The sequence below is a fragment of the Oncorhynchus gorbuscha genome, linkage group LG11 (genome assembly GCF_021184085.1).
Source record: "Oncorhynchus gorbuscha isolate QuinsamMale2020 ecotype Even-year linkage group LG11, OgorEven_v1.0, whole genome shotgun sequence".
Classification (NCBI taxonomy): Eukaryota; Metazoa; Chordata; class Actinopteri; order Salmoniformes; family Salmonidae; genus Oncorhynchus; species Oncorhynchus gorbuscha.
Genome location: NC_060183.1, coordinates 41,737,072 through 41,764,697, shown reverse-complemented (window position 1 = coordinate 41,764,697; position 27,626 = coordinate 41,737,072). Strand labels below are relative to the sequence as shown.

The 27,626-nt window shown below is 43.0% G+C and overlaps 1 protein-coding gene across 8 annotated transcripts in view; it reads left to right on the top strand.

Annotated features, from left to right (window-relative positions):
• The window catches only part of LOC124048657 (mitogen-activated protein kinase 10), a 113,528-nt gene that overhangs the window by 48,666 nt on the left and 37,236 nt on the right, over positions 1-27,626 (top strand). For all 8 annotated transcript variants that reach the window (XM_046369653.1, XM_046369654.1, XM_046369659.1 and 5 more), the window contains 6 exons: positions 429-558; positions 950-1,008; positions 2,956-3,094; positions 3,247-3,412; positions 5,304-5,375; positions 20,866-21,048. In XM_046369653.1, the coding sequence (XP_046225609.1) occupies positions 429-558; positions 950-1,008; positions 2,956-3,094; positions 3,247-3,412; positions 5,304-5,375; positions 20,866-21,048 (749 nt within the window). The remainder of the gene's footprint in view (positions 1-428; positions 559-949; positions 1,009-2,955; positions 3,095-3,246; positions 3,413-5,303; positions 5,376-20,865; positions 21,049-27,626) is intronic.

Here is a 27,626-nt window from a genome sequence, read left to right as displayed (position 1 = left end):
CTGCATTAAAGTCAATCTACAGGTATTCCCTATGTAATTCTAATATCAGCACAAATGGCTTTAGATGGTTACACCCTAGCCTGGTCCCACATCTGTTTGTGCTGTTTGGCATGACGACTACCATAGAAGTTGGCTATACAGCAGAACCAGATCAGGGACCAGGCTAGTTTAAAATCATGGTCAGAACAGACAGAAAGGCCGTGGAAGAGCCCAGGACCACAGATCTTGATCAATAGCAAACCCTTCAATCTTTCACAGGACTTCACTTATCATTCTCATTTGTCTGCCATGTGCTGTCTCTGACTCACTTCCTGTTTTGTCATATAGAAACATAATGACTAGAATGGACAAAAAAAACACATGGCAGTACGTTGACTGGTACATTCCTGTGGTTCTAAGTCATTGTTTTTGTCCTGTGTTTTCTGCAGTGCCGGATACGATGCAGTCCTCGACAGAAACGTGGCCATCAAGAAGCTCAGCAGACCCTTTCAGAACCAGACCCATGCCAAGAGGGCATACAGGGAACTGGTGCTCATGAAATGTGTCAATCACAAAAATGTGAGATGTCTCTATGGTTAAACAAATAACAAGATGATAGTCTAGCTGGTGTTTTGTGGTCTTTTATTGGCCCATGCTGTGGTGCTGATAGAGTGAGTCCCCTCCCCATAAAGTGAGTATGTGACCAGAATACATGTCTTGCCTGCCTGGGGCAATGTGTATGATGGGATATAATCCTCCATGGATATAATCCTCACAGAGCAGATGTCTGTCTGTCTGTCTGTCTGTCTCTCTCTCTCTCTCTCTCTCTCTCTCTCTGTGTCCCTATATCCAGTTTTCAATATGGCAAAAGAAATCGGCAATGTGCTGTTATTGTTGTTACTGTAGATGGACTTGGTTAACCTGATACTGAATGTTGACCCAGGTTTTTTCTGTTGTCTTTCTTTTTCAGATCATCAGTTTATTAAATGTTTTCACACCACAGAAATCACTAGAAGACTTTCAGGATGTGTAAGTACAGTAAACAATATTCAGAGGAAAAAGGAATAATCGTGAGATTATATTTACTTTATGTAGGCCAATTACATTTCTAGTTTCATCAGACTTATGTCTGATTTCAGATGAGCAAGATTATATTATGTACGTTCAAGACTCTTGTTAAATTATTCTCAGTCTGAGAAAATAACCACTAAGAGTGATGTCAGTGAAAGTGATATTAGTGTAGTATAATTTGAAGCCTCAGGCTCTGTCTTTTTGTACTGGATGATTCATGAATGTGTAGATTGCTGATACTACAGTGAATGGAAGGAAGCATGCTTGTCAGTGCAAGGTAGTGCAAGGAATGGTGTGTCTCTGAGGAATGGAGTTTGTTTTCAATCCAAAACTGCAAAAAAATTCAACAAAGTATGTGCTTGAAATTAAAAATGTATTACAGCAATTTAAATAAGTATGGTCTTTTCTATATACAGTAAAAAAAATTTTTTACTTATTATGGGCACCCTCCCACCTGGCCAACATCTGGTGAAATTGCAGAGTGCGAAATTCAAAAATACCAAATTAAAATATTTAACATTCTTGAAAATGCATGTGTTATACATCAAAATAAAGCTTAACGTCTTGTTAATCCAGCCGTTGTGTCAGATTTCAAAAAGGCTTTATGGTGAAAGCAAACCATGCGATTATCTGAGGACAGCGCCCCGCATACAAAGACATGAAAATCATATTTCAACCAGGCAGGTGCTCCACAAAAGTCAGAAATAGCGACATAATTAATGCCTTACCGTTGAAGATCTTCTTCTGTTGCCACTCCAAAAAGTCCCAGAAACATGACAAATGGTCCTTTTGTTCTATAATGTCCTTCTTTATGTCCAGTTCACGCGCACCAAAACAGTAGAGTCCACCTGGAGTGACACTTACAATGAATAGGACTACCTCTTCATTTTTCAAAAAAACATAGTCTTTAGAAATTGTTCTGTGGACATCTAGTGGAAGCCATAGGAACTGCAACCAGGTTCCTAATAATAAGGGCATCCCATAGAAAACAATTGGAAAATCCTATGACTTCAATTTCTCCCCCCTGGATGGTTTGTCCTCGGGGTTTCGCCTGCCATATCTGTTCTGTTATACTCAGACAATTGTTTTCTATCCAAATCTACCAATTATATGCTTATCCTAGCTTCTGGGCCTGAGAAACAGGCAGTGTACTTTGGGCACACTTTTCATCCGGAGGTGAAAATACTGCCCCCTACCCAAGAGATGTTTTAAGTATGTACATTTTTGAGAAAGAGTATGTAGATTCCCATTGATGTTCTGCAGTGTGGTGTCCATTGTGTTGAGAATAGATGTAAAGGAGGAATAAAGGAGGAAGGAGAGAAGAAATGTGGTAGGGATTAGAGTGGGAATCATACGTTTTTTATTTAACCTTTATTTAACGAGGCAAGTCATTCAAGAACACATTTTTATTTACAATGACGGCCTACCCCGGCCGAACCCTAACCTGGACGACGCTGGGCTAATTGTGCGCCGCCCTATGGGACTCCCAATCACTGCCGGTTGTGATACAGCCTGGAATTAAAACAGGGTCTGTAGTGACACCTCTAGCACTGAGATGCAGTGCCTTAGACCACTGCGCCACTTGGGAGCCCACATTAGAGTAGGGCCTCTTGGGTTGAAGCATCTCATCTCTTTTATTAGACCTCTGTTCCAGTGAACGTTATTATAACAGTTATGCCGAAGTGTAGGCTATTAGATCCTCTCCTTGTGTTACCCTGTCTCTCTCTGGTGTTGAGGGTTTTCTGAAGCAAAGATGACAGTGACATTCTGGAGATGATTTTACTACAGCCATATTCTCCATTGAACATGCTTTTTAGTCTTAATCTGTGTCCAGAAAGCCAGTCTCAGCCTCAGTGCATTACCAGTTATGAAAACATATTATAACTGTATGTATCACCATCCCAGGTACCTGGTGATGGAGCTGATGGATGCCAACCTATGCCAGGTGATTCAGATGGAGCTAGACCATGAGAGAATGTCCTACCTGCTCTACCAGATGCTGTGTGGCATCAAACACCTGCACTCAGCTGGAATTATACACAGGGTGAGAAGACCTGTGTGTGTGAGTGCGTGTGCCTTTACGTGTACTGTATGCATGTGTGTGTGGCATCAAACACTTGCACTCCGCTGGCATCATACACATGGTGAGACGTCCTCCAACCTAGAAATATAATTAATCAAATTTTCCGTCTGAAGGACCTGAAACCTAGCAATATAGTGGTCAAGTCTGATTGTACACTGAAGATCCTGGACTTTGGCCTGGCAAGGACTGCAGGCACCAGCTTCATGATGACTCCGTACGTGGTGACACGGTACTACAGAGCTCCAGAGGTCATCCTGGGCATGGGGTACAAAGATAACGGTAAGACAGGTTTGAAAATGTGTTCTGGTGTTCTAACACTGTAAAATGCTACTGGTTGAGTGTGTTCTAATACTGTAACACACCTCTGCTGGGCGCATTCTAACATTGTAACATGCACTTGCACTAACGGCCAGAGTTGGGGTCAAGTGTGTGCCTTGAACACCTAATTTTATGCACTGTGTTTCGAATCCAAGTACCCTTTTGGAAATTAGATAAAGGTACTTCCGGTAGCTAACTCTAGCCTCCATTGAATGGATTGAGTAAATGAATGTGTAAATAAACCTTTATAGCTCTGTATTTAACTGGTGACCTTGGTGATTACTGAATAGTTGTATGGTTCACAGCATACCACCCTGCATCCCATTGCTGGCTTTCCTCTGAAGCTAAACAGGGTTGGTACTGGTCGATCTCTGGATGGGAGATTAGATTCTGCTGGAAGGGGTGTTGGAGGGCCAGTAGAAGGAACTCCTTCCTCTGTTTAAAAAAATGCTGCAGTGATTGGGGACATTGCCCTGTGTAGGGTGCTGTCTTTTGGATGGGATGTTAAACGAGAGTCATGACTCTCTGTGGTGACTAAAGATCCCATGGCACTTAGTGTAAGGGTGTTAACCCTGGTGTCCTGCCGAATTTCCCAATCTGGCCACCTAATCATCCCCAGCTTCCAATTGGCTTATTCATCCTCTCCCCTGTAACTATTTCCCAGGTTGTAACTATTTCCCAGGTCGTTGCTGTAAATGAGAATATGTTCTTAGCCAACTTACCTGGGTAAATATAAAACTAGACTAGACATAGGCAGAGAGAGCAGACCATGGATTTCCTGCCACCAGCAAAGCCCCTGGAGTCTCTAACTGCTTCTCTTTATTAGTGGAATAGTCATTTGTCTGCATGCTACCTCTCTTCTCTGACACTAATTATTTCTCAGTCTGAATAATCAACCGCCACATTCAAATGACTTTGTTCCCGATAGCTCTCTACCGACAAGGGTTCTTTCTTAATTCCTCATTCCTCGATTCCTTGCACCCTCTATCATCTCCTCACCTCATTCTCAAAACGCATCGGAGGAGAACTTGAAGGTCCAAGGGGAGGGACCGTTACTGTAATTTAATTATTCAAATATGTTTTCATTAATTGAATTCCCTTAATCTATTTTAATGAGAATTTGTAAGATTCTTGTTTGCATAAAATAGACGGAGACCAGACTTATCAATAATAGGTAACAGAATTTATTCTCGGAGCGCGTTACCACGAGCAAGAGTTTATATACAATAACATGACATCATTTCATTGCTTCTAGAATGAATCCCCTCCTCCAGACCTAGAATTAAGTGAGTTTAAAAGTTCATTCCAACTCACTAACACATTCACAGGTCACACAACATAACTGAATTATCTCTTGAACCCTCACCATTATCGATCACCACTTAGCTGACAGCTCTAATTAACAGAAAACCTAGGAATGCACTCACTGCCTTATCTAAAACACCCCAGAGCTAAGTTTCGTCGGTTCAACCATAGGTTAACGACCCTATCTGCTTACTTTATCCACAACCCATTCTTCCCCTGCCTAGTTGAAATGGTGTTCATTAACTTTAATTACTCCTTGTCCGTCTCACATAATCCCTTCTTATGAACTCATATTGTTAAACAGATATAATAAAACAGAGTATACATTTACTTAGTTGCAGTTCTATTTAAAATGAGAATATTGTTTAGTCATTTATTCATAATATTCCTAACAGGGACCTTGAATCTTCACCTCTAATTCGTTTTGAGAAAGAAGAGAGGAGAAAGGATGCAAGGGATCAAGGATAAAGGAACTGAGAAAGAGCCTACATTTTCTTTTCTAATGCTAACCTCTGACTTATCTCTCACTCTCTCTTTGTACCTGCAGTGGATATATGGTCGGTGGGGTGCATTATGGGAGAAATGGTGCGTCACAAAATCCTGTTCCCTGGCCGTGACTGTATCCTTATTCAGACAATGTAAATAATGGCCGTTGAGCTAGTTCAAAGAATAAGGGTGCCATTTTACCCCTCGCAAAGACAGCTGTGAACACTCCGTATCATTTTTAATCAACGGGAGCTGCGATAAAGTACGACCTCACAGAAATTGTTCAAAAAAAGTTACATAAATCGCACTGCATATTATAATTTCACTCGTTCCGTATATTTACATTGTGTTAGCTTACAGGGAAGGTGTCTTTGTCGTTCTCGGAGTGCGCTGCCACGTTACCACGAGCAACAGTTTATATACAATAACATGACGTCTTGTTTCAACAAGAGTTGTGCATGTCGTGTTTGCAATCATGTTTGGATTTGACACTGCATGACCAAAAGTATGTGGACACCTGCTCGTCGAACATCTCCATTAATATGGAGTTGGTCCCCTCTTTGCTGCTATAAAAGCCACCATTCTTTTGGGAAGGCTCCACTAAATGTTGTAACATTGCTGCAGGGACTTGCTTCCATTCAGCCACAAATGCATTAGTGAGGTCGGGCACTGATGTTGGGTGATTAGGCCTGGCTTGCAGTCGGTGTTCCAATTCATCCCAAAGGTGTTCAATGGGATTGAGGTTAGGGCTCTGTGCAGGCCAGTCAAGTTCTTCCACACCGATCTCGACAAACCATTTCTGTATGGACCTCGCTTTGTGCACAGGGGCATTGTTGTGCTTCTACACCTGCATTGCTTGCTGTTTGGGGTTTTAGGCTGGGTTTTTGTACAGCACTTTGAGATATCAGCTGATGTACGAAGGACTATATAAATATATTTGATTTGATTTGTCATGCTGAAACAGCAAAGGGCCTTTCCTAAACTGTTGCCACAAAGTTGGAAGCACAAAATCGTCTAGATTGTCATTGTATGCTGTAGTGCTAAGATTTCCCAACACTGGAACTAAGGGGCCTAGCCTAGTTCAATGGCGGCAAGCTTTGGAACTCGGTAGTGAGTGATGCAACCGAGGACAGATTTTTACGTGCTATGTGCTTCAGCACTTCGCAGTACCATTCTGTGAGCTTGTGTGGCCTACCACTTCGCGGCTGAGTTGTTGTTGCTCCTTGATGTTTTCAATTCACAATAACAGCACTTACAGTTGACCGGGGCAGCTCTATCAGGCCAGAAATTAACTTTTTGGACAAACTAACTTGTTGGAAAGGTGGCATCCTATGACGGCGCCACGTTGAAAGTCACTGAGCTCTTCAGTAAGGCCATTCTACTGCCAATGTTTGTCTATGGAGATTGCATGGCTGTGTGCTCGATTTTATACACCTGTCAGCAACGGGTGTGGCTGAAATAGCCAAATCCACTCATTTGAAGGCGTGTCCACATATGTTTGTGTATATATAGGGTATGAGCAGTTAGATTACGGAAGTTATTTGTATCACAAAAAATACATATTCATTGCATGCTGTGCACTCTTTCTACTGATACAACATTTAGAAAAATAAACAGACAAATCTATTTATTTTTAGATTATTACTATGAGCTCTATTTGAACAAACCTAATGCAATGGTACATCCTAGCGCAGAACAGTCTTATGACTAGGGTGGCTTGGAGTCTGACAATTTTTAGGGCCTTCTTCTGACACAGCCTGGTATAGAGATCCTGGATGGCAGGAAGCTTGGTCCCAGTTATGTACTGGGCCGTACGCACTACCCTTTTAGTGCCTTGCGGTCGGAGGCCGAGCAGTTGACATACCAGGGAATGATGCAACCAGTCAGGATGCTCTCGATGGTGCAGCTGGAGAACCTTTTTAGGATCTTAGGACCCATGCTAAATATTTTCAGTCTCCTGAATAGGTTTTGTCATGCCCTCTTCACGACTTTCTTGATGTGCTTGGACCATGTTAGTTTGTTGGTGATGTGGACACCAAGGAACTTGAAACTCTCAACCTGCTCCACTATTCCCGCGATTTGACAGTTATGTCCAACAGGCGAAAGTGGAAGATCCATTTTGTTAACAAAATTACAAAGGAAAAACAATAAATTACAAAGAAAGGGAAAAACTATTTTTCTTAAACAATAAATTGCAAAGGAAAAACAATAATAACTTAATGTGCCTAAACAGATTCCCTACAGTCACTGACAACTTTCATTCAATTGTGCGTAAATAGTCCAAACCTTTCACAGAAGCTGCATGGACAAAAATAATGTCCAATATAAAGAAAAAAATGTAATGTCTGTTGACTGTTTTGCTGCTGGTGATATATTATTTTAATGAAACATTAGCATATAATCATTGATCAGGCTACTCCGCTGGCAAAATCGATGCCATAACCAATTGAGTTACAGCTAAGAACAGGTTTTGGTATGTCACCAGTAGCGCTGCTTGAAATTTGCACATTGGTGCACGTTTTTAAGGACACAACTAAATGATTTACACCCCTCCCTCAGCACAACTAAGCTGATATAAGACAAGTAAATTACCAACCCTGGCGCCTGGCTTTGACAAGTCAAAATTGCCAAAGAGCGTGTGTTAATAGCAGCCGAAAATAGAGCTCTATGACTCTGACTCCCTGAAGGTGAATCAAATCAATAAGTGGCCTGTACTCCTCTGTTAGGTACAATGATTTCCACGTAGCTCTATTGTCTCTAACCAATCTTACTACTGTACTGGCTGGCTTCATAACACCTCTAATAGCTCAAATAATATATTTAATAATAATAATATATCACCATTTCAATAATTCACCATAAATTCAGTAACCCCTAAAAATAAAAAATAAATTCTCCAAGTCCTGTTTATATAAATGAATTACTTGAAGTATGTGATGACAAAGCCATGGATCCATCATGGAATGACTAATTATATTTCTATGGGAATCCATCCTGTATTTAATTAACCTATTTTATTTCGGCACCCCTTTGGCAGAATGAGACATCCCTCACTCTGAATATTTATTGGAATATTTCTGGCGCCGTGTGCGTCTGCCTGGAGTGTGTTGTGGGGTCAGACACCGTACACCATGCCCCCCAGGTTACATATCCCAGCATGGCAGGGATGGTCCCCTGGAGCTAATGGGAGAGCAACATGCATGCCGATAATTAGCAATAATTAAAGCATTCTAGCTTTGAGGGTGTGTGTGTGTGTGTGTGTGTGTGTGTGTGTGTGTGTGTGTGTGTGTGTGTGTGTGTGTGTGTGTGTGTGTGTGTGTGTGTGTGTGTGTGTGTGTGTGTGTGTGTGTGTGTGTGTGTGTGTGTGTGTGTGTGTGTGTGTGTGTGTGTGTGTGTGTGTGTGTGCATCTATCAGGGTGTATGCCAGGACAAAACAAGGATATTTGGTGGCTCTTAGACAATCAGTAATAAATAATAATCAATCATAAGTATTAATTTATTCACCAACAGTGAATTGAGTTGAGCCCCTTCAGAAACCTGTATTCATGCTGAAATCCAGAATGCACTATAAGGGCCAATATGTCATCATCCTAACATGATAGTCAATGCCAATCAAGACGCCAGCAGAGTGAAATCTGGAAGTTACAAGAACCTACAGTCCTCTTCTGCATGATTTGTGCTTTAAGAAAAGCCCAGCAAGGACAGTGTGGCGTTACTCACATACTCTTGCTAGATCAATTGCTACAAATCCTCAAATCATGACGTCAGTGGTCTTCAGGTCAAGAAAGTCTGCGCTTCAGAAAGATGCATTTCGGACTTTGAATTCCGAGTTGGATGATCGTTTCGAAAACATAATTCCCAGTTCCCAGTTGTCTTAAACACTCTGCAGATGTCAGAGATTTCCCAGTTCCCAGTTGTTTTGAACACGGCATTAGTCTCAGCAAAGGGAGAGAGAGAGCAGCAGAGGTTCCGCCTCTCACGGTCCCTGCTCTCTCCTTCCTTTCCTCTGGTGAGACTGACCAGACAGAGGGGACACCGTCTTCCACCTGGAGAAACTCGAGTTGTACCGCATCCGCATATGCCTCATGCAAAAATTAATGTTGTTCCTATGACCAGAGAAAGTAAAATATTCATCAATATTAAAATAGACAAGACAAGCTGCTAATAATAAAAATGCACGGCTATCGATTACACTTGGCTACTCATTCATTGCAGCGCGAGCGGAAGTAGGGAGAAGCGCGTTTTATGTTTGTAATAATGATTAATAAAAACAGTGTTCACGGGAGCACGTGATGCGGCGGAGCTGAGCAAACGTTGACAAACCGAGCTCTGAGAATAACTTTTATTTTTTACCTAAATAACAACGTTGAAGCAATATTCTAACATCGGCTGATAAATTGTCAAGTACTTACCTTCCCAAAGAGCCATGGACCCCCGACCGAGAGGCAAGAAGGATGACCAAAACGTTGTTGATTCCCAAGATAACGATAACGCTACAGCTAGCAAGATTAGCATTAGCCCTCATAACTCAGACAACAGTTCCAGACTATTGCTCCCAGCAGCCTCTTGCGAGCCTGCCGACATGCTGGCTACTCTCCTCCGGGAAATTCAGGATGGTAACAAAGGTCTTTCTATGAAAATTGATAAGAAATCGGCTGAACTCCATTCTTCCATTGACGACCTGAAATCCTCCATGAATGATCTCCTTTTGAGAACGACTGAGGCAGAGTTGCGCATTAGCACAGTTGAAGATACCATTCGCTCGACATGACCAAGTCTTGATACAACTGCAAAAGGACAATGCCTACCTCAAAAACAAGGTAGATCAGATGGAGAACCAGAGTAGACGTAATAATATCTGTGTGGTGCGATTGAAAGAGGACAGCGAGGGCCGTGACCCAGTCCGTTTCTTCACTCAATTGATCCCAGAGGTCCTAATCAACTTCACCAAGCCGCTGGAAATCGAACGCGCCCACAGAACATCAGTGCCGAAACCCCGGCCAGATGAGCCCCCATGGGCCGTCCTGATCAGGTTCCTCCGTTTCCAAGACAGAGAGAAGATACTGCAACTCACAAGAGCCAAAGGGGACATCAACATCGATGGAAAGAGGGTCAGCCTTTTCCCGGATATGAGCGCGGATCTCGCCAGACGTTGCAAGCAGTTCAGACCTGCCGCCAAAGCACTGAAGGAGAAGAACATCACAGGCTACCTCATCCCCCCTGCGCGGATGAAAGTTCAATACAAAGGCCGAAGCCATCTCTTCAACACACCGGGAGAAGTGCACACTTTTCTCAAAGAACTGAGCGACATCTGAGCCAGGACGGCCTCTCTGGGGGATAAAATGCAGTTTGTTTGTTTTCAACTAACCGTATCTTCGCGGGGTGAGTTCTATTACATTTACAGGAGAGTATATTTTGGTTTAGTCCATATCCACTGGGTGAAGCAAATAAGTGGGCTTAGGCCCACTGCTTTTCCCCTCATTTATGTTAATCTTTCGAAAAGAGACTCAAGCAGCCCTTACCGTGGGCAGTAAATATTCAGCCATAAATATCTATTCACAACGTTTGTTTTCAACTTAGAGAGCTCGCAGGTTTTAGTTTACGCCAAGGTTTAGCTAGTAAGAGCAAGATGGAAAGCGAGCAGCAACGTATCTCTACAAGTGTATTCATGTTTGATTGTTGGGATTGTTGTTTTAGTCTGACAATCGGGGTGGGTGGTATTTTTATTGTTTCCTTCCAAAAGAGACACATAGGTCACTTCTGTGTTCAAACCAAAGTTTAAACATTTCCTAATTATCTACAAATGATAGATTTCCATTCAGTTACATATTTGAAACCCAATTTATGCTTAATCCACTAAAATATGTCACATTCAATGTAAAAGATCTTCTTTTTCTCTACTACTTGCGACGAGCCATCCCGGATCCGGGATCGTGACTACAGCCTCAAGTCTATTACCATAACGCAATGTTAACTATTCAAGAAAATCGCAAATTAAATTAAATCAATATGATAGCTCTCAAGCTTAACCTTTTGTTAACAACACTGTCATCTCAGATTTTCTAAAATATGCTTCTCAACAATAGCAAAACAAGCATTTGTGTAACAGTATTGATAGCTATTGATAGCTAGCGTAGCATTTAGCGTTAGCATTCAGCAGGCAACATTTTCACAAAAACCAGAAAAGCATTCAAATAAAATCAATTACCTTTGAAGAACTTCAGATGTTTTCAATGTGGAGACTCAGTTAGATGGCAAATGTTCAGTTTTTCCTGAAAGATTATTTGTTTAGGACAAATCGCTCCGTTTTCTGCGTCACGTTTAGCTACGAAAAAAACCTGTATCCAGGATTGTGTAAATCTATCCGCAAGCTCATTAGCATAACGCAACGTTAACTATTCATGAAAATCGCAAATGAAATGAAATCAATCTATTTGCTCTCAAGCTTAGCCTTTTGTTAACAACACTGTCGTCTCAGATTTTTGAAATATGCTTCTCAACCATAGCAAAACAAGCATTTGTGTAACAGTATTGATAGCCTAGCATAGGATTATGCCTGGCATTCAGCATGTAACATTTTCACAAAAAAACAGAAAAGCATTCAAATAAAATAATTTACCTTTGAAGAACTTCAGATGTTTTCAATGAGGAGACTCCGTTTTCCTCATCATGTTTGGGTAAGAAAAAAAAACGAAAATTAAGTCATTAAAAGGCAAACTTTTTTTCCAAATTAACTCCATAATATCGACAGAAACATGGCAAACGATGTTTAGAATCAATCCTCAAGGTGTTTTTCACATATCTATCGATGATAAATCCTTCGTGGCAGTTGCCTTTGTCTTCTGAAGAAATGGAACGCGCATGGACCTAGAGATTACGCAATAATTTCGACATAGGACACCGAGCGGACACCTGGTAAATGTAGTCTCTTATGGTCAATCTTCCAATGACATGCCTACAAATACGTCACAATGCTGCAGACACCTTGGAGAAATGACAAAAAGGGCAGGCTCATTCCTGGCGCATTCACAGCCATATAAGGAGACATTGGAACACAGCGCCTTCAGAATCTGGGGCATTTCTTGTATGAAACTTCATCTTGGTTTTGCCTGTAGCATTAGTTCTGGGGCACTCACAGATAATATCTTTGCAGTTTTAGAAACATCAGAGTTTTTTCTTTCCAAAGCTGTCAATTACATGCATAGTCAAGCATCTTTTCATGACAAAATATCTTGTTTAAAACGGGAACGTTTTTTATCCAAAAATTAAGAGCGCCCCCTATCTCGAAGAAGTTAACAGCCCAATTAAAAGGAAAAGAGTCTATACATACCTTAAGAAATTAAAGGCTGACATTGTGTTTTTACAAGAAACACATCTTACAGCCAGTGAACACAAGAAATTGAAGAGGGAACGGGTAGGACAAGTTTTTGCATCCTCTTTTAACTCCAAAGCAAGAGGAACTGCAATTTTGATAAGTAGACACATCCCCTTCTGCGTCAACATCCCTCTGGCAGGTTTGTTTTGGTGCAGGGGCATATGTTTTCAGAGTCTTGGACCCTATTGAATATTTATGCTCCTAACTTCGATGACCATATGTTTATTCAGAATGTCTTCATTCAGGTCACTCAAGCACCACCAGGATGGCTACTGGTTGGAGGAGATTTAAATTTTTGTTTAGATACAGTTCTTGATAGGTCCTCTGATAAACCCTCACTTATTACCAAAGCCGGCAAGCTCACCATGTCATTCATGAAATATCTCAATTTACTAGAGATCTGTAGACAGTTGCACCCACAGGATAGGGACTACTCTTTTTATTCACACCCACACAAGACACATACACATAGATAACTTTTTACTTTCGACACAACTGTTTCATAGAGTGTGAGATGTCGAGTATCTCCCCAGATTGCTTAGTGACCATTCTCCTCTGGTATTATCAATCTCCATTCCTACCAAGGTAAATGGAGCATATAGATGGAGACTCAATTCTACACTCCTAAAGCAACCTGAATTTTGTGCATTCATCAAAGAGCAGATCAATATTTTTACTTTGACTAACAAACCCTCCGCTCCTGACAGTTTCATTCTTTGGGACACATTGAAGGACTATCTGAGGGGACAGATAATTTCCTATACTAAAGGGCTGAAAAGAAAACACGGTGCAGTACGGAGTGCCCTTGAATCTGAAATCTCCGAGCTAGAGAAAACCTACCAAAGAGGCCCGACTAAAGATCTATACAGGCTTTTGGTAAATAAAAAACTGAAATATAATATTCTGAACACATATCAAGTTGAGAGGGCCATCACTAAATCAAAACAGCGTTATTACGAGCTTGGAGAGAAAGCTCACAAAGTATTGGCATGGCAACTGAAAGCAGAGGAAAGTAAGAGGACAATTAATGCTATAGAAACTCTTACTAATGAGATATCTTTTGACTCTACTGAAATTAATAATACTTTTAAGAAATTCTATGAAGACCTCTACACTTCCCAATCAAGCGATGATCTATCAGAGATCGACTCCTTTCTCTCCTCTCTCAACCTCCCATGCCTGTCAGGGGAAGACAGCGAGTGCCTGAGTGAACACTTCTCAGTTCCTGAATTGTTGGAGGCCATTAAATCCTTACCTTCTAATAAATCTTCTGGGGAGGATGGCTTCCCTCCAGAGTTCTATAAAGAATTTAGGAAGCTGTTGTTCCCCTACCTTATGGAGGTACTTAAAAAAGCCAGGGAAGACAACTGCTTTCCAGAGCCTTTCTCTCAAGCAGTGATTACTGTAATCCACAAGAAAGGGAAAAACCCGCTAAAGTGCGCCTCCTATAGACCAATCTCTCTCCTTAACACAGATTGTAAACTGGTCACCAGATGCTATCTAAGAGACTGGAGTCATGTCTTCCCCTGTTGGTCAACCCAGATCAGACTGGCTTCATAATTAATAGATTGTCCTCCAATAATCTCAGAAGGTTCTTTGATATAATTCACCTTGCTAACAAAAACAAAAGACCTAGTGTCGCAGTCTCCCTCAACGCTGAAAAGGCCTTTGATAGGGTTGAATGGCCATACCTCTTTCGCGTCTTGGAAAAGTTTGGTTTAGGTACCGTGTTTGTAAATTTGATAAAATCACTCTACAAATCTCCTAAAGCTAGGATTTCTACCAATGGGATTACTTCCTCCTCTTCCCTCTTTATAGGGGGAACAGACAAGGTTGCCCAATTAGCCCCCACCTCTTTGCCCTCGCCATCGAACCGTTGGCTGAGTCTATTAGAACGTGCCCTGACATACATGGCTTTGAGGTGGGCCCCCATACCTATAAATTATCACTCTTTGCGGACGACCTTGTCTTATTTCTAACAAACCCAGAACACTCCCTCTCTCACTTGCAGATTCTACTGCAGTGTTATAGTTCTTTCTCTGGATATAAGGTCAATTTTGATAAAAGTGAAATCTTACCATTGTCTGTTTTTGACCATCATACCATCAAGCACAAGTTTCCTTTTAGATGGTCGCCTATGGGCTTCACATATTTGGGCATAATGGTGGATGGTAATCTGAACAACCTCTATAAACTCAATCTGGCCAGTTTGTTGCAAAAGGTGGAGGGTGACCTTTGTAAATGGATGGACCTACCTCTCAATCTACTGGGTAGAATCAATGTAATTAAAATGAATGTCCTGCCCAGATTTCTATATCTGTTTCAATCTCTCCCTATCCCTGCTCCCGCAGCATTTTTCCCTCTCTCGACAAGCTGACCAGATGGTTTATCTGGCACGGAAAAACCCCTAGGGTTAGCCTGGATAAACTGACCCTTGATTACAGTCATAGGGGAGACGCTAGCGTCTCAACTGGCCAATTTCCAGGGGAAATGCAGAGCGCCAGATTCAAATAAAATGCTATAAAATTCAAACTTTCATTAAATCACACGTGTAAGATACTCAATTAAAGCTACACTCGTTGTGAATCCAGCCAACATGTCAGATTTTAAAAATGCCTTTTTTGCGAAAGCATATGAAGCTATTATCTGATAGCCTGCAGCCATCCTCACCAGCAGTAAACAAAGGGGCTAGCGTAGCAGACGCTACACAAAACACTGAAATAAAATATTAAATATGCATTACCTTTGACAAGCTTCTTTTGTTGGCACTCCAATATGTCCCATAAACATCACAATTGGTCCTTTTTGTACGATTAATTCCGTCCATATTTCAAAAGTTGCCTATAAACTTTGCCAAAATATTTCAAACTACTTTTGTAATACAACGTTAGGTATTTGTAAACGTTAATAATCGATCAAATTGTAGACGGGGCAATCTGTATTCAATACATGAACGAAAAGAAAAAGCTCTGCTCCCCACATCTTGTGCAACTCACAAATGTATCCCCTGTTCCAAGTTGGCCTACTTCCTGTTAAGACAAAGAAATAACCTCAGCCATATTCCAAACACTGGCGACATCGTGTGGAAGTGGTAGGAACTGTTCCTATTAAATTTCCAATGGCAAAGACAATTTAGGGAAGAGGGATGGGAAAAAAATAAAAATAATTCTGAACAGTTAGCCCTCAGGGTTTTGCCTGCTACATAAGTTATGTTATACTCACAGACATGATTCAAACAGTTTTAGAAACTTCAGAGTGTGTTCTATCCAAATCTATGAATAATATGCATATCTTATATTCTTGGCATGAGTAGCAGGAAGTTGAAATTGGGCACGCTATTTATCCAAAGGTGAAAAATCTGCCTTTAAAATCTAGCTTTAAAAGGTTAAACCTCCCCAATTTTAGAATGTACTACTGGGCTGCACAGTCTAGGTTTCTGGCTCAGAGGTTTGACAATGGTCCCTCTCCCTCATGGTTGAACATTGAAAAGCTTGAGGTAAATGATGACACTGGGGCAGAATTGTTTTACAAATGGGACAGAAATTGTATAAAAACCATCACAGACAACCCTTTAATCATACATTCTGTCCTGGCATGGTGCAAACTGCATGAGCTGTTCGGATGAGGGGGATGTCTTTCCCCTAAAACCCCTTTATGGAACAATAGATTGATGCCTATTTTTTCCAGAATAGTAACTTTAGACCATGGTCTGATAAGGGGATCACTCTTCTGGAACATTGTTACGAGGAGGGAGTTCTTATGTCTTTTGATAAGCTGAAACGGAAATACCGCTTGCCTAACAGGGACTTCTTGAGCTACCTACAACTATGAAACTTTATTAGGGTGACTCTCAAGGGACAATGGAACCTACCTAAGATGTCACCTATTGAACAACTCTGCCACTCAGACGAACCACTGTTCAAGACAATTTCCTGTGTATATGATGCTCTTATGTCAGGACTAACACTGCCTGAGCTAGATAAACCCCGACTTCGATGGGAAAAAGATCTGGGTATTGATCTTGATGAGGGTCTATGGAGTGACCTATGCAGGGATGGTGTTACATCCACATTGAACTCCAGATACAGACTGATCCAGTTTAATTTCCTCCATCAGCTCTATATCACCCCATCTAGACTGCACAAGTTCAACCCAGATATCTCCTCTCTATGTTTGACTTGTGGCTCCGATGAAGGAACATTCCTCCATTCCACTTGGCAGTGTTCAAAACTACGCGGTTTCTGGCAGGGGGTATGCAATACCATATCCTCAATTCACGGGGTTGCATTCCCTTTAGACCTGGAGGTCTGTCTACTGGGCAACTTTACTAACACCAATCTTAGGCAAAGCCATACTATAAAGCTAACAGAAATATTGCTAGCGATTGCCAAGAAATGTATTGCCTTGAAATGGAAATTGGATTCCTCCCTGCCAGTTGCAATGTGGATATCGGAAGTTAATAGTTGTATCCCTTTGGAGAAAATCACTTACTGCTTGAGGAATAAGTTAATAAAGACATTTTACAGAATTTGGCAACCTTTTACTGACTATATGGAGAATCTCCCCCCACATCTCATTGATTGAATCTCTATATAATCCTCACATAATGTTTCACACGTAATGTATAATATCTAGCCTACGGCAAGTGATCCAATGTCTCATTATAATTTTTTTCCCTTATTGTATGTTTGTATATATAATTATAATATATATTTTTTTTACACTCATCTGTTACTGTCACTTTGTCCTATTGTTGTCTAATATCTTTTCACTTTTGTTTTGAATGTTCTTAATTGGAAAATGCAAAAATAAAATATATATATATATAAAAAAGAAAATGTGTTCACAGTGCTTAATAAAAACTTAAATGTGAACTCACTCATAAAAACAGCAGCTCTTTGCTGTATTCTTTGACATTCTCTCTCTGGTCATGGTTTTAAAAGTTATGAAATCTCAGGTAGGCTAGTATCAAACTTTGCTCTGGCCGGAGTCTTGGAACCTGTAGGTACAGTGATTTGAGCTATTGGATTGGCCAGCACAGTAGGCACACATTATTTAGCCACAGATCTCCCGGTCCACCAGGTAGGCAGAGTTGGTCTTTTAAGACAAATGAAATGGTCCCAAATGTGAACACCTCGCCTACCCAGTTCACACCGCTTCTGAATCAGGTGCATCTACCGCCAACAGCGCAAAACACAAATGTAAAAAAAAAATGTATCGTTGGCTTTTCTAAAGAAATATTTGGTGATCGACTAGGAATGTCTCGCGATCGACCGGTTGGTGACCACCGCTAGATAATAACTGACAAAGACAGCAGTGTCTTAAGTTTAACAGCCGTTGTTGTGGTAAACAAAACATAACATGTTTGCAATTAGACAGGACTCACAAAGACATGGATTTTTTTTGCATGTCTGCGTGCAGTGTGTGGTTGATGGAGTTTGTGTGACATGTGTCATGTATGTATCTGCATGTATGCTGGGTGACTGGTATGGGACTGTGTCTGGCTGCAGTGGACATGTGGTCTGTGGGCTGCATCTTTGGAGAGGAACAGTGCTGTTCCCAGGCACCGACCGTATCCTTGCCTCCTTGTCTCCTTCTGGTACTGTCATCAACACTATACTGTACACTGCTAGAAGAACCAAATACTGTATAGGGTTAAATGGCTAGCGTCATACATGGCCCTTAAAGCAGTTCTATATAGAACATTTTGAGAGGTATCCTTGCCTCCTTCTGTAGACTGTAACTCGTATCAATACATCGACACATTGGCTGTGCTACTAGTTTACCACAGCTAACTAGCTAGTGATTTCACATTGGCTACACGTACATACTTCTGGTCTTCTTCTAGCCTTTACAAAATATCAGGTCTGTCATCGAGATGAGCAGTTTGAACACCATCAAAAAATCTGAACATTTAGAAAATAGCCTAAATTCATGATGAGGGATACTCGTATGTATAAAAAACAATACTTTATTTTTAATTCAACACAAATTAACATATTTATCTATATGGAACTTTTATGGAACAATTTTTTAAATCAAATTAGACAGCTTAACATCCATGTAGAATCATTTTAAGGAATGAAAGCCAAGGCTCCTCTCACTGCATTGTGTAGATGTGATTGCCAAAGTATGATGTAGACTGAGAGGAAATGAAAGCGGCGTTCCAGCAGGATGAGGTCATGTGTTTCTGTTTGCCCTGGCTTGCTGGCACTCTCTTTGAACTGACACCCACCTGTGGGAGATGGAGAGAAAAAAGACCCCCTCAGCCTGGCCACCCTCACACACAAACACACACACCATCCGTTCCCCCTCTGTTCCTATCCCAAAATAGTGCTGATAATTCAAAACAAGTTTCAAGTTGATTTGCCATTTGTAATAAATGACATGGAAATTGAGCTCTCCCAATAAAAACAGCATTAAAAACAGCTATCTAACACAAAATCACACCAATTGGCATTTGGAACTTTGTACAGTACCAGTAGAATAATCTGCATATTCATAAAGCAATGGTTATAAATTAGAGAGATAACTAGGAGCTGTTTCAATCTGCTATCTGCTAGTTTTAAAACCCACATTAAACACAAATGTGCTTGCAACGTATTTAACCCAGCATTAGGAAAGAGTTTAAATCATTTAAAGGGCTAGGAAACCAAAGAGGAAATCATTCCCACCAGTGAAGTTGGCTCCGCTCACTAGCACTGTGACGATGTCCCAAATGGCACCCTATTCCCTATATTCTCACACCTGCTCCTGCTTCCCCTCGGGCACTAGGCTGCCCTCCATTACGCACTCCTGACACCATCATTAGGCACATCTGCGCTCATTGGACTCACCTGGACTCCTTCACGTTGTTGATTGACCCCTCTATAATATATAATAATAATATATGCCATTTAGCAGACGCTTTTATCCAAAGCAACTTACAGTCATGTGTGCATACATTCTACGTATGGGTGGTCCCGGGAATCAAACCCACTACCCTGGCGTTACAAGCGCCATGCTCTACCAACTGAGCTACAGAAGGACTATACATGTCTGTTCCTCAGTTTTGTTACACGTGTCAGCGTTATTGTCGATTTTGTTCCCCCCGTCCAGACTCTGTTCTTGTAATGTTTGATGTCCATTTTCTATTAAATGTTCACTCCCTGTACCTGCTTCTTTAGCTCCAGTGTCTATCCTTATAGAATGCTGACACCACTATTTGATGCAAAGCATTGTTTTTTGTTTTTGGTGGTGACGTCGGGTCTGGGTGCTGCAGCTGATGGAACCGGGGGTGACTCAGGTGGGTGGCGCCCCTAGAGGGGGGGTACTGTCACACCTGCTCACACTTCCCCTCGCCAGGCTGCCCTCCAGTACGCACACCTTTCACCATCATTAAGCGCATCTGTGCTCATTGGACTCACCTGGACTCATTCACGTTGTTGATTGCTCCCTCTATATCTGTCTGTTCCTCAGTTTTGTTCTCTGTGTCAGCATTATTGTTGTAATGTTGTTTTGTTCACCCTGTCCAGACGCTGTTCTTGTTTTGTTTGAAGTCCGTTTTCCATTAAATGTTCATTCTCTGTACCTGCTTCTCGTCTCCAGCGTGTGTCCTTACATATATAGGGGCCCTGGTCAAAAGTAGTGCACTGTATAGGGAATAGGCTGCCATTTGGAACCCCTTTAAGGCTATGGGAAATGGGGAGGGCTATAACGTAATAACAAAAGCTTTAGTATTAATAGGGTCTTTCTTATAGCAGACTAAAGCAGTGGAATTACCATTGCAGATGAGATGAGGAGAGGGGGGTGAAGTCTCTGACCAATAGTACATTCAGACAGGACTCTATACATTGTTCTGATTGCAGTGATTCATAGGATTTACAAGGACTTGTTCATTTGTGAACCCACTCACAGTCCATACCGCAACTGCACAATGTTGATCAACATCTGTTTGACTGTCAGAATAGGAAGAAATCTGTTTGTTTACTATGATTGAACTAATTAAATATGGAAGAGAGAACTTGTTTAAGAAATGGCAGATAATAGAAAAGTTGTCTGTTACTGTTACACTTTGCTCATGTCCCTCCTTTTAGTGATATGTCCCAATGTGGCTCTTACGCATCTGCTTGTAGGACTATTGTAGGCCTATGCAATTGTCCCCTTCAATTGGTTAGTGCTATATATTATATGTTTTTTATTTGAGACAGCCAGAGTGCTGTCCTGTCCAGGTTTGTTGTGTGTTTTTCTTAACCCCACCCCCTATCAGATATCGACCAATGGAATAAAGTGATTGAGCAGCTGGGCACACCCTCACCAGAGTTTATGAAGAAGCTGCAGCCCACTGTCCGTAACTATGTCGAGAACAGACCCAAATACGCAGGCCTCAACTTTCCCAAGCTTTTCCCCGACTGCCTCTTCCCTGCAGACTCAGAGCACAACAAACTCAAAGGTAAGTGAGACAATAAAGTATTCTATAGTCTAATAATTATGGTATTTCTCATTCTATACTTACAGCCCTTAGAGTATGTGTGTGGAGGTTGTGTAGTTTGAGGCAATGTGGCTCGCGAGGTGCCAGCCTAATTGAAGTAATATAGCTTCACTTAAATTGGTTAGATGAATTCAGGCAAATCTCCTGCTTTTGATGTTATACCAATTGATTTAAAAAAAAAATATATATTTTTTTTTACAGAAGTTAAATGAACTTTTCTCGCCTGCTTACATTTTTCATTTCAACGGGGTAACTTTCAACCACCCAAAGAGGTGGGATGATTACATTACTATTGTAGCAGGAGGCAAATGGTCAATATAAAAACCATGTACATATCAAACTGGAGACCACTCACTTTATTGTGCTTGAAACCAAAATGTCCTTATATGCAGATGATGGAACATTTTATTTGATTTAAAAATTATATAATTGACAGTAATGGGAATTTTAATATCAAGCACTGTGGAATAGGCATAGGCTGTATAGCAATATGCAGTTTATTAGGTACAACCATCTAGTACCGGGTCGGACCCCCCAGAACAGCCTGAGTTCTTTGAGGCATGGATTCTACAGTGTGTCGAAAACGTTCCACAGGAATGTTGGTTCATGTTGACGCAATTACATCATGCAGTTGTTACAGATTGGACCACGGTACATTCATGCTGAAAACAGCCCGTTCGATGCTCTATGGTCAGCAACAATGTTTTGATCAGCAACAATGTTCAAATACACTGTGGCATTCAATTGTTGCTCACTTGGTATCAAGGGACCTAACGTGTTCCAGACAAACAGTCCCTAAACCACCGCCACCAGTCTATACCGTTGACACCAGGCAGGTTGGGTCCATGGACTCATGCTGTTTATGCCAAATCCCGACACTGTTATCAGCATGATGCCACAGGAAATGGGACTCAGACCAGGCAATGTTTTTCCACTCCTCAATTGTCCAGTGTTGGTGATCGCATGCCCACTGGAGCCGCTTCTTCTTGTTTTTAAATTCTAGGAGTAGATCGACGAATTTTGCATTCCGAGATGCAGTTCTGCACACCACTGTTGTACTGCTCTGTTATTTGGCTTTATGTGACCCGCTTGTTAGCTTGTACGATTCTTGCCATTCTCCTTCGACCTCTCTAACCAACAAGATGTGTTTGCCCACCATCCGTCTTGCCCACCATCCACATCAAGATGTGTTTGCCCACCATCCGTCTTGCCCACCATCCACATCAAGATGTGTTTGCCCACCATCCGTCTTGCCCACCATCCACATCAAGATGTGTTTGCCCACCATCCGTCTTGCCCACCATCCACATCAAGATGTGTTTGCCCACCATCCGTCTTGCCCACCATCCACATTAAGATGTTTTTTCCCACCATCCGTCTTGCCCACCATCCGTCTTGCCCACCATCCACATCAAGATGTTTTTTCCCACCATCCGTCTTGCCCACCATCCGTCTTGCCCACCATCCACATCAACATGTGTTTGCCCACCATTTTGTTTGTCGCACCATCCTCTGTAAACCCTATTTGCTGTTGTGTGTGAAAAGGCCAGGAGGAAGTTTCTGAGATACTGGATCCGGCGTGCCTGGCACTGACGATCATACCACGCTCAGTCGCTTAGGTCACTCGTTTTGCCCATTTTAACATTCAATCGAACATTAACTGAATTCCTTGATGCCTGTCTGCCTGCTTTATATCGCAAGCCACGGCCACATGACTCACTGTCTGTAGGAGCGATCAATTTTTGTTAACGGGGTGGTTTACCTAATAAACTGTCAACTGAGTGTATGTACAAATTATAATAACAATCAGTTACTGCCAGCAATTTCAACAGAATGGGGGAAAAAGTTAAGGGAAAGAAAAGAGAAACTGTTTGTTTGTAGACCTCATATTAAATCTCACAGATGGGTAACTATAGTTAAAATCAATGAAGCCATACCATTTTCATTTTGGTTGCCTTGACACACAAATTCCACTCTTTCTAGGAAGAGCAGTTTGATACTCCCATCCCTTGAAAACACCAGGTTTTTGGTTTTATTTATAAAACAACATTACACTCCATCTTCAGTTGAAGATATTGTAAAAAATATCTGGCTACTAACAAGATGATGGTGCATCAAAGAATCCCATTTGTGTCATGCAGGTGAAAGAGGACCCAAAAGCGACTTGGCGAAAACAGAGTCTTTAATCCAGTAAAGTAAATACAAACAAAAAAACAACTTTCACTCGAAATGACGAGGACAAACTGGAGACTCGATCTTGAACAGCAGGTGAACAGCAGGTTGCCTCGGGAAGGCACTTGAACCAGACAGACTCAGACACCTGCTCACCACGCAGCATCTGAGGAAAACACGACACGACAGGGCGATACACAATCACAGCACGGTGAATTCTAAACAAGGAACCGACAGGACAGGAACGGAACACAAAGGAAGAAATAGGGACTCTAATCAGGGGAAAGGATCGGGAACAGGTGTGGGAAGACTAAATGATTGATTAGGGGAATAGGAACAGCTGGGAGCAGGAACGGAACGATAGAGAGAGCGAGAGAGTGAGAGAGGGAGGGGGAGAGAGAGGGATAGAAAGAGGGAAAGAACCTAATAAGACCAGCAGAGGGAAACGAATAGAATGGGAAGCACAGGGACAAGACAAGATAATAAATGACAAACATGACAGTACCCCCCCACTCACCGAGCGCCTCCTGGCGCACTCGAGGAGGAATCCTGGCGGCAACGGAGGAAATCATCAATGAGTGAACGGTCCAGCACGTCCCGAGACGGAACCCAACTCCTCTCCTCAGGACCGTAACCCTCCCAATCCACTAAGTATTGGTGACCCCGTCCCCGAGAACGCATGTCCATGATCTTATGTACCTTGTAAATAGGTGCGCTCGACAAGGACGGGAGGGGGAGGGAAGACGAACGGGGTGCGAAGAAAGGGCTTAACACAGGAGACATGGAAGACAGGATGGACGCGACGAAGATGTCGCGGAAGAAGCAGTCGCACAGCGACAGGATTGACGACCTGGGAGACACGGAACGGACCAATGAACCGCGGAGTCAACTTACGAGAAGCTGTCGTAAGAGGAAGGTTGCGAGTGGAAAGCCACACTCTCTGGCCGCAACAATACCTTGGACTCTTAATCCTGCGTTTATTGGCGGCTCTCACAGTCTGTGCCCTGTAACGGCAAAGTGCAGACCTCACCCTCCTCCAGGTGCGCTCACAACGTTGGACAAACGCTTGAGCGGAGGGAACGCTGGACTCGGCAAGCTGGGATGAGAACAGAGGAGGCTGGTAACCCAGACTACTCTGAAACGGAGATAACCCGGTAGCAGACGAAGGAAGCGAATTGTGAGCGTATTCTGCCCAGGGGAGCTGTTCTGCCCAAGACGCAGGGTTTCTGAAAGAAAGGCTGCGTAGTATGCGACCAATCGTCTGATTGGCCCTCTCTGCTTGACCGTTAGACTGGGGATGAAACCCGGAAGAGAGACTGACGGACGCACCAATCAAACGACAGAACTCCCTCCAAAACTGTGACGTGAATTGCGGGCCTCTGTCTGAAACGGCGTCTAACGGGAGGCCATGAATTCTGAATACATTCTCAATAATGATTTGTGCCGTCTCCTTAGCGGAAGGAAGTTTAGCGAGGGAATGAAATGTGCCGCCTTAGAGAACCTATCGACAACCGTAAGAATCACAGTCTTCCCCGCAGACAAAGGCAGACCGGTAATGAAGTCTAAGGCGATGTGAGACCATGGTCGAGAAGGAATGGGAGCGGTCTGAGACGACCGGCAGGAGGAGAGTTACCCGACTTAGTCTGCGCGCAGTCCGAACAAGCAGCCACGAAACGGCGCGTGTCACGCTCCTGAGTCGGCCACCAAAAGCGCTGGCGAATAGACACAAGAGTGCCTCGAACACCGGGATGACCAGCTAACTTGGCAGAGTGAGCCCACTGAAGAACAGCCAGACGAGTGGAAACAGGAACGAAAAGGAGGTTACTAGGACAAGCGCGCGGCGACGCAGTGTGCGTGAGTGCTTGCTTAACCTGTCTTTCAATTCCCCAGACTGTTAACCCGACAACACGCCCATAAGGAAGAATCCCCTCGGGATCAGTAGAAGCCACAGAAGAACTAAACAGACGGGATAAGGCATCAGGCTTGGTGTTCTTGCTACCCGGACGGTAAGAAATCACAAACTCGAAACGAGCGAAAAACAACGCCCAACGAGCTTGACGGGCATTAAGTCGTTTGGCAGAACGGATGTACTCAAGGTTCTTATGGTCTGTCCAAACGACAAAAGGAACGGTCGCCCCCTCCAACCACTGTCGCCATTCGCCTAGGGCTAAGCGGATGGCGAGCAGTTCACGGTTACCCACATCATAGTTGCGCTCAGATGGCGACAGGCGATGAGAAAAATAAGCGCAAGGATGAACCTTATCGTCAGACTGGAAGCGCTGGGATAGAATGGCTCCCACGCCTACCTCTGAAGCGTCAACCTCGACAATGAATTGTCTAGTGACGTCAGGAGTAACGAGGATAGGAGCGGACGTAAAACGTTCTTTTAGAAGATCAAAAGCTCCCTGGGCGGAACCGGACCACTTAAAACACGTCTTGACAGAAGTAAGAGCTGTGAGAGGGGCAGCAACTTGACCGAAATTACGAATGAAACGCCGATAGAAATTAGCGAAACCTAAAAGCGCTGCAACTCGACACGTGACCTTGGAACGGGCCAATCACTGACAGCTTGGACCTTAGCGGAATCCATCTGAATGCCTTCAGCGGAAATAACGGAACCGAGAAAAGTAACGGAGGAGACATGAAAAGAGCACTTCTCAGACTTTTACGTAGAGACAATTCTCTAAAAGGCGCTGTAGAACACGTCGAACGTGCTGAACATGAATCTCGAGTGACGGAGAAAAAATCAGGATATCGTCAAGATAGACAAAAACAAAGATGTTCAGCATGTCTCTCAGAACATCATTAACTAATGCCTGAAAAACAGCTGGCGCATTGGCGAGACCAAACGGCAGAACCCGGTACTCAAAATGCCCTAACGGAGTGTTAAACGCCGTTTTCCACTCGTCCCCCTCTCTGATGCGCACGAGATGGTAAGCGTTACGAAGGTCCAACTTAGTAAAGCACCTGGCTCCCTGCAGAATCTCGAAGGCTGATGACATAAGGGGAAGCGGATAACGATTCTTAACCGTTATGTCATTCAGCCCTCGATAATCCACGCAGGGGCGCAGAGTACCGTCCTTCTTCTTAACAAAAAGAACCCCGCCCCGGCCGGAGAGGAAGAAGGCACTATGGTACCGGCGTCAAGAGACACAGACAAATAATCCTCGAGAGCCTTACGTTCGGGAGCCGACAGAGAGTACAGTCTACCCCGAGGAGGAGTGGTCCCCGGAAGGAGATCAATACTACAATCATACGACCGGTGAGGAGGAAGGGAGTTGGCTCGGGACCGACTGAAGACCGTGCGCAGATCATGATATTCCTCCGGCACTCCTGTCAAATCGCCAGGTTCCTCCTGAGAAGTAGGGACAGAAGAAACGGGAGGGATGGCAGACATTAAACACTTCACATGACAAGAAACGTTCCAGGATAGGATAGAATTACTAGACCAATTAATAGAAGGATTATGACATACTAGCCAGGGATGACCCAAAACAACAGGTGTAAACGGTGAACGAAAAATCAAAAAAGAAATAGTCTCACTGTGGTTACCAGATACTGTGAGGGTTAAAGGTAGTGTCTCAAATCTGATACTGGGAAGATGACTACCATCTAAGGCGAACATGGGCGTAGGCTTCTCTAACTCTCTGAAAGGAATGTCATGTTTCCGAACCCATGCTTCGTCCATGAAACAACCCTCAGCCCCAGAGTCTATCAAGGCACTACATGTAGCACCCGAACCGGTCCAGCGTAGATGGACCGACAAAGTAGTACAGGATCTTGATGGAGAGACTTGAGTAGTTGCGCTCACCTGTAGCCCTCCGCTTACAGATGAGCTCTGGCTTTTACTGGACATGAATTAACAAAATGTCCAGCAACTCCGCAATAGAGGCACAGGCGGTTGGTGATCCTCCGTTCCCTCTCCTTAGTCGAGATGCGAATCCTCCCAGCTGCATGGGCTCAGACTCTGAGCCAGAGGAGGGAGATGGTTGCGATGCGGAGCAGGGAAACACCGTTGATGCGAGCTCTCTTCCACGAGCCCGGTGACGAAGATCTACCCGTCGTTCTATGCGGATGGCGAGAGCAATCAAAGAGTCCACATCTGAAGGAACCTCCCGGGAGAGAATCTCATCCTTAACCACTGCGTGGAGTCCCTCCAGAAAACGAGCGAGCAGCGCCGGCTCGTTCCACTCACTAGAGGCAGCAAGAGTGCGAAACTCAATAGAATAATCCGTTATGGACCGTTCACCTTGGCATAAGGAAGCCAGGGCCCTAGAAGCCTCCCTACCAAAAACTGAACGGTCAAAAACCCGAATCATCTCCTCTTTAAAGTTCTGGAACTTGTTAGAGCAATCAGCCCTTGCCTC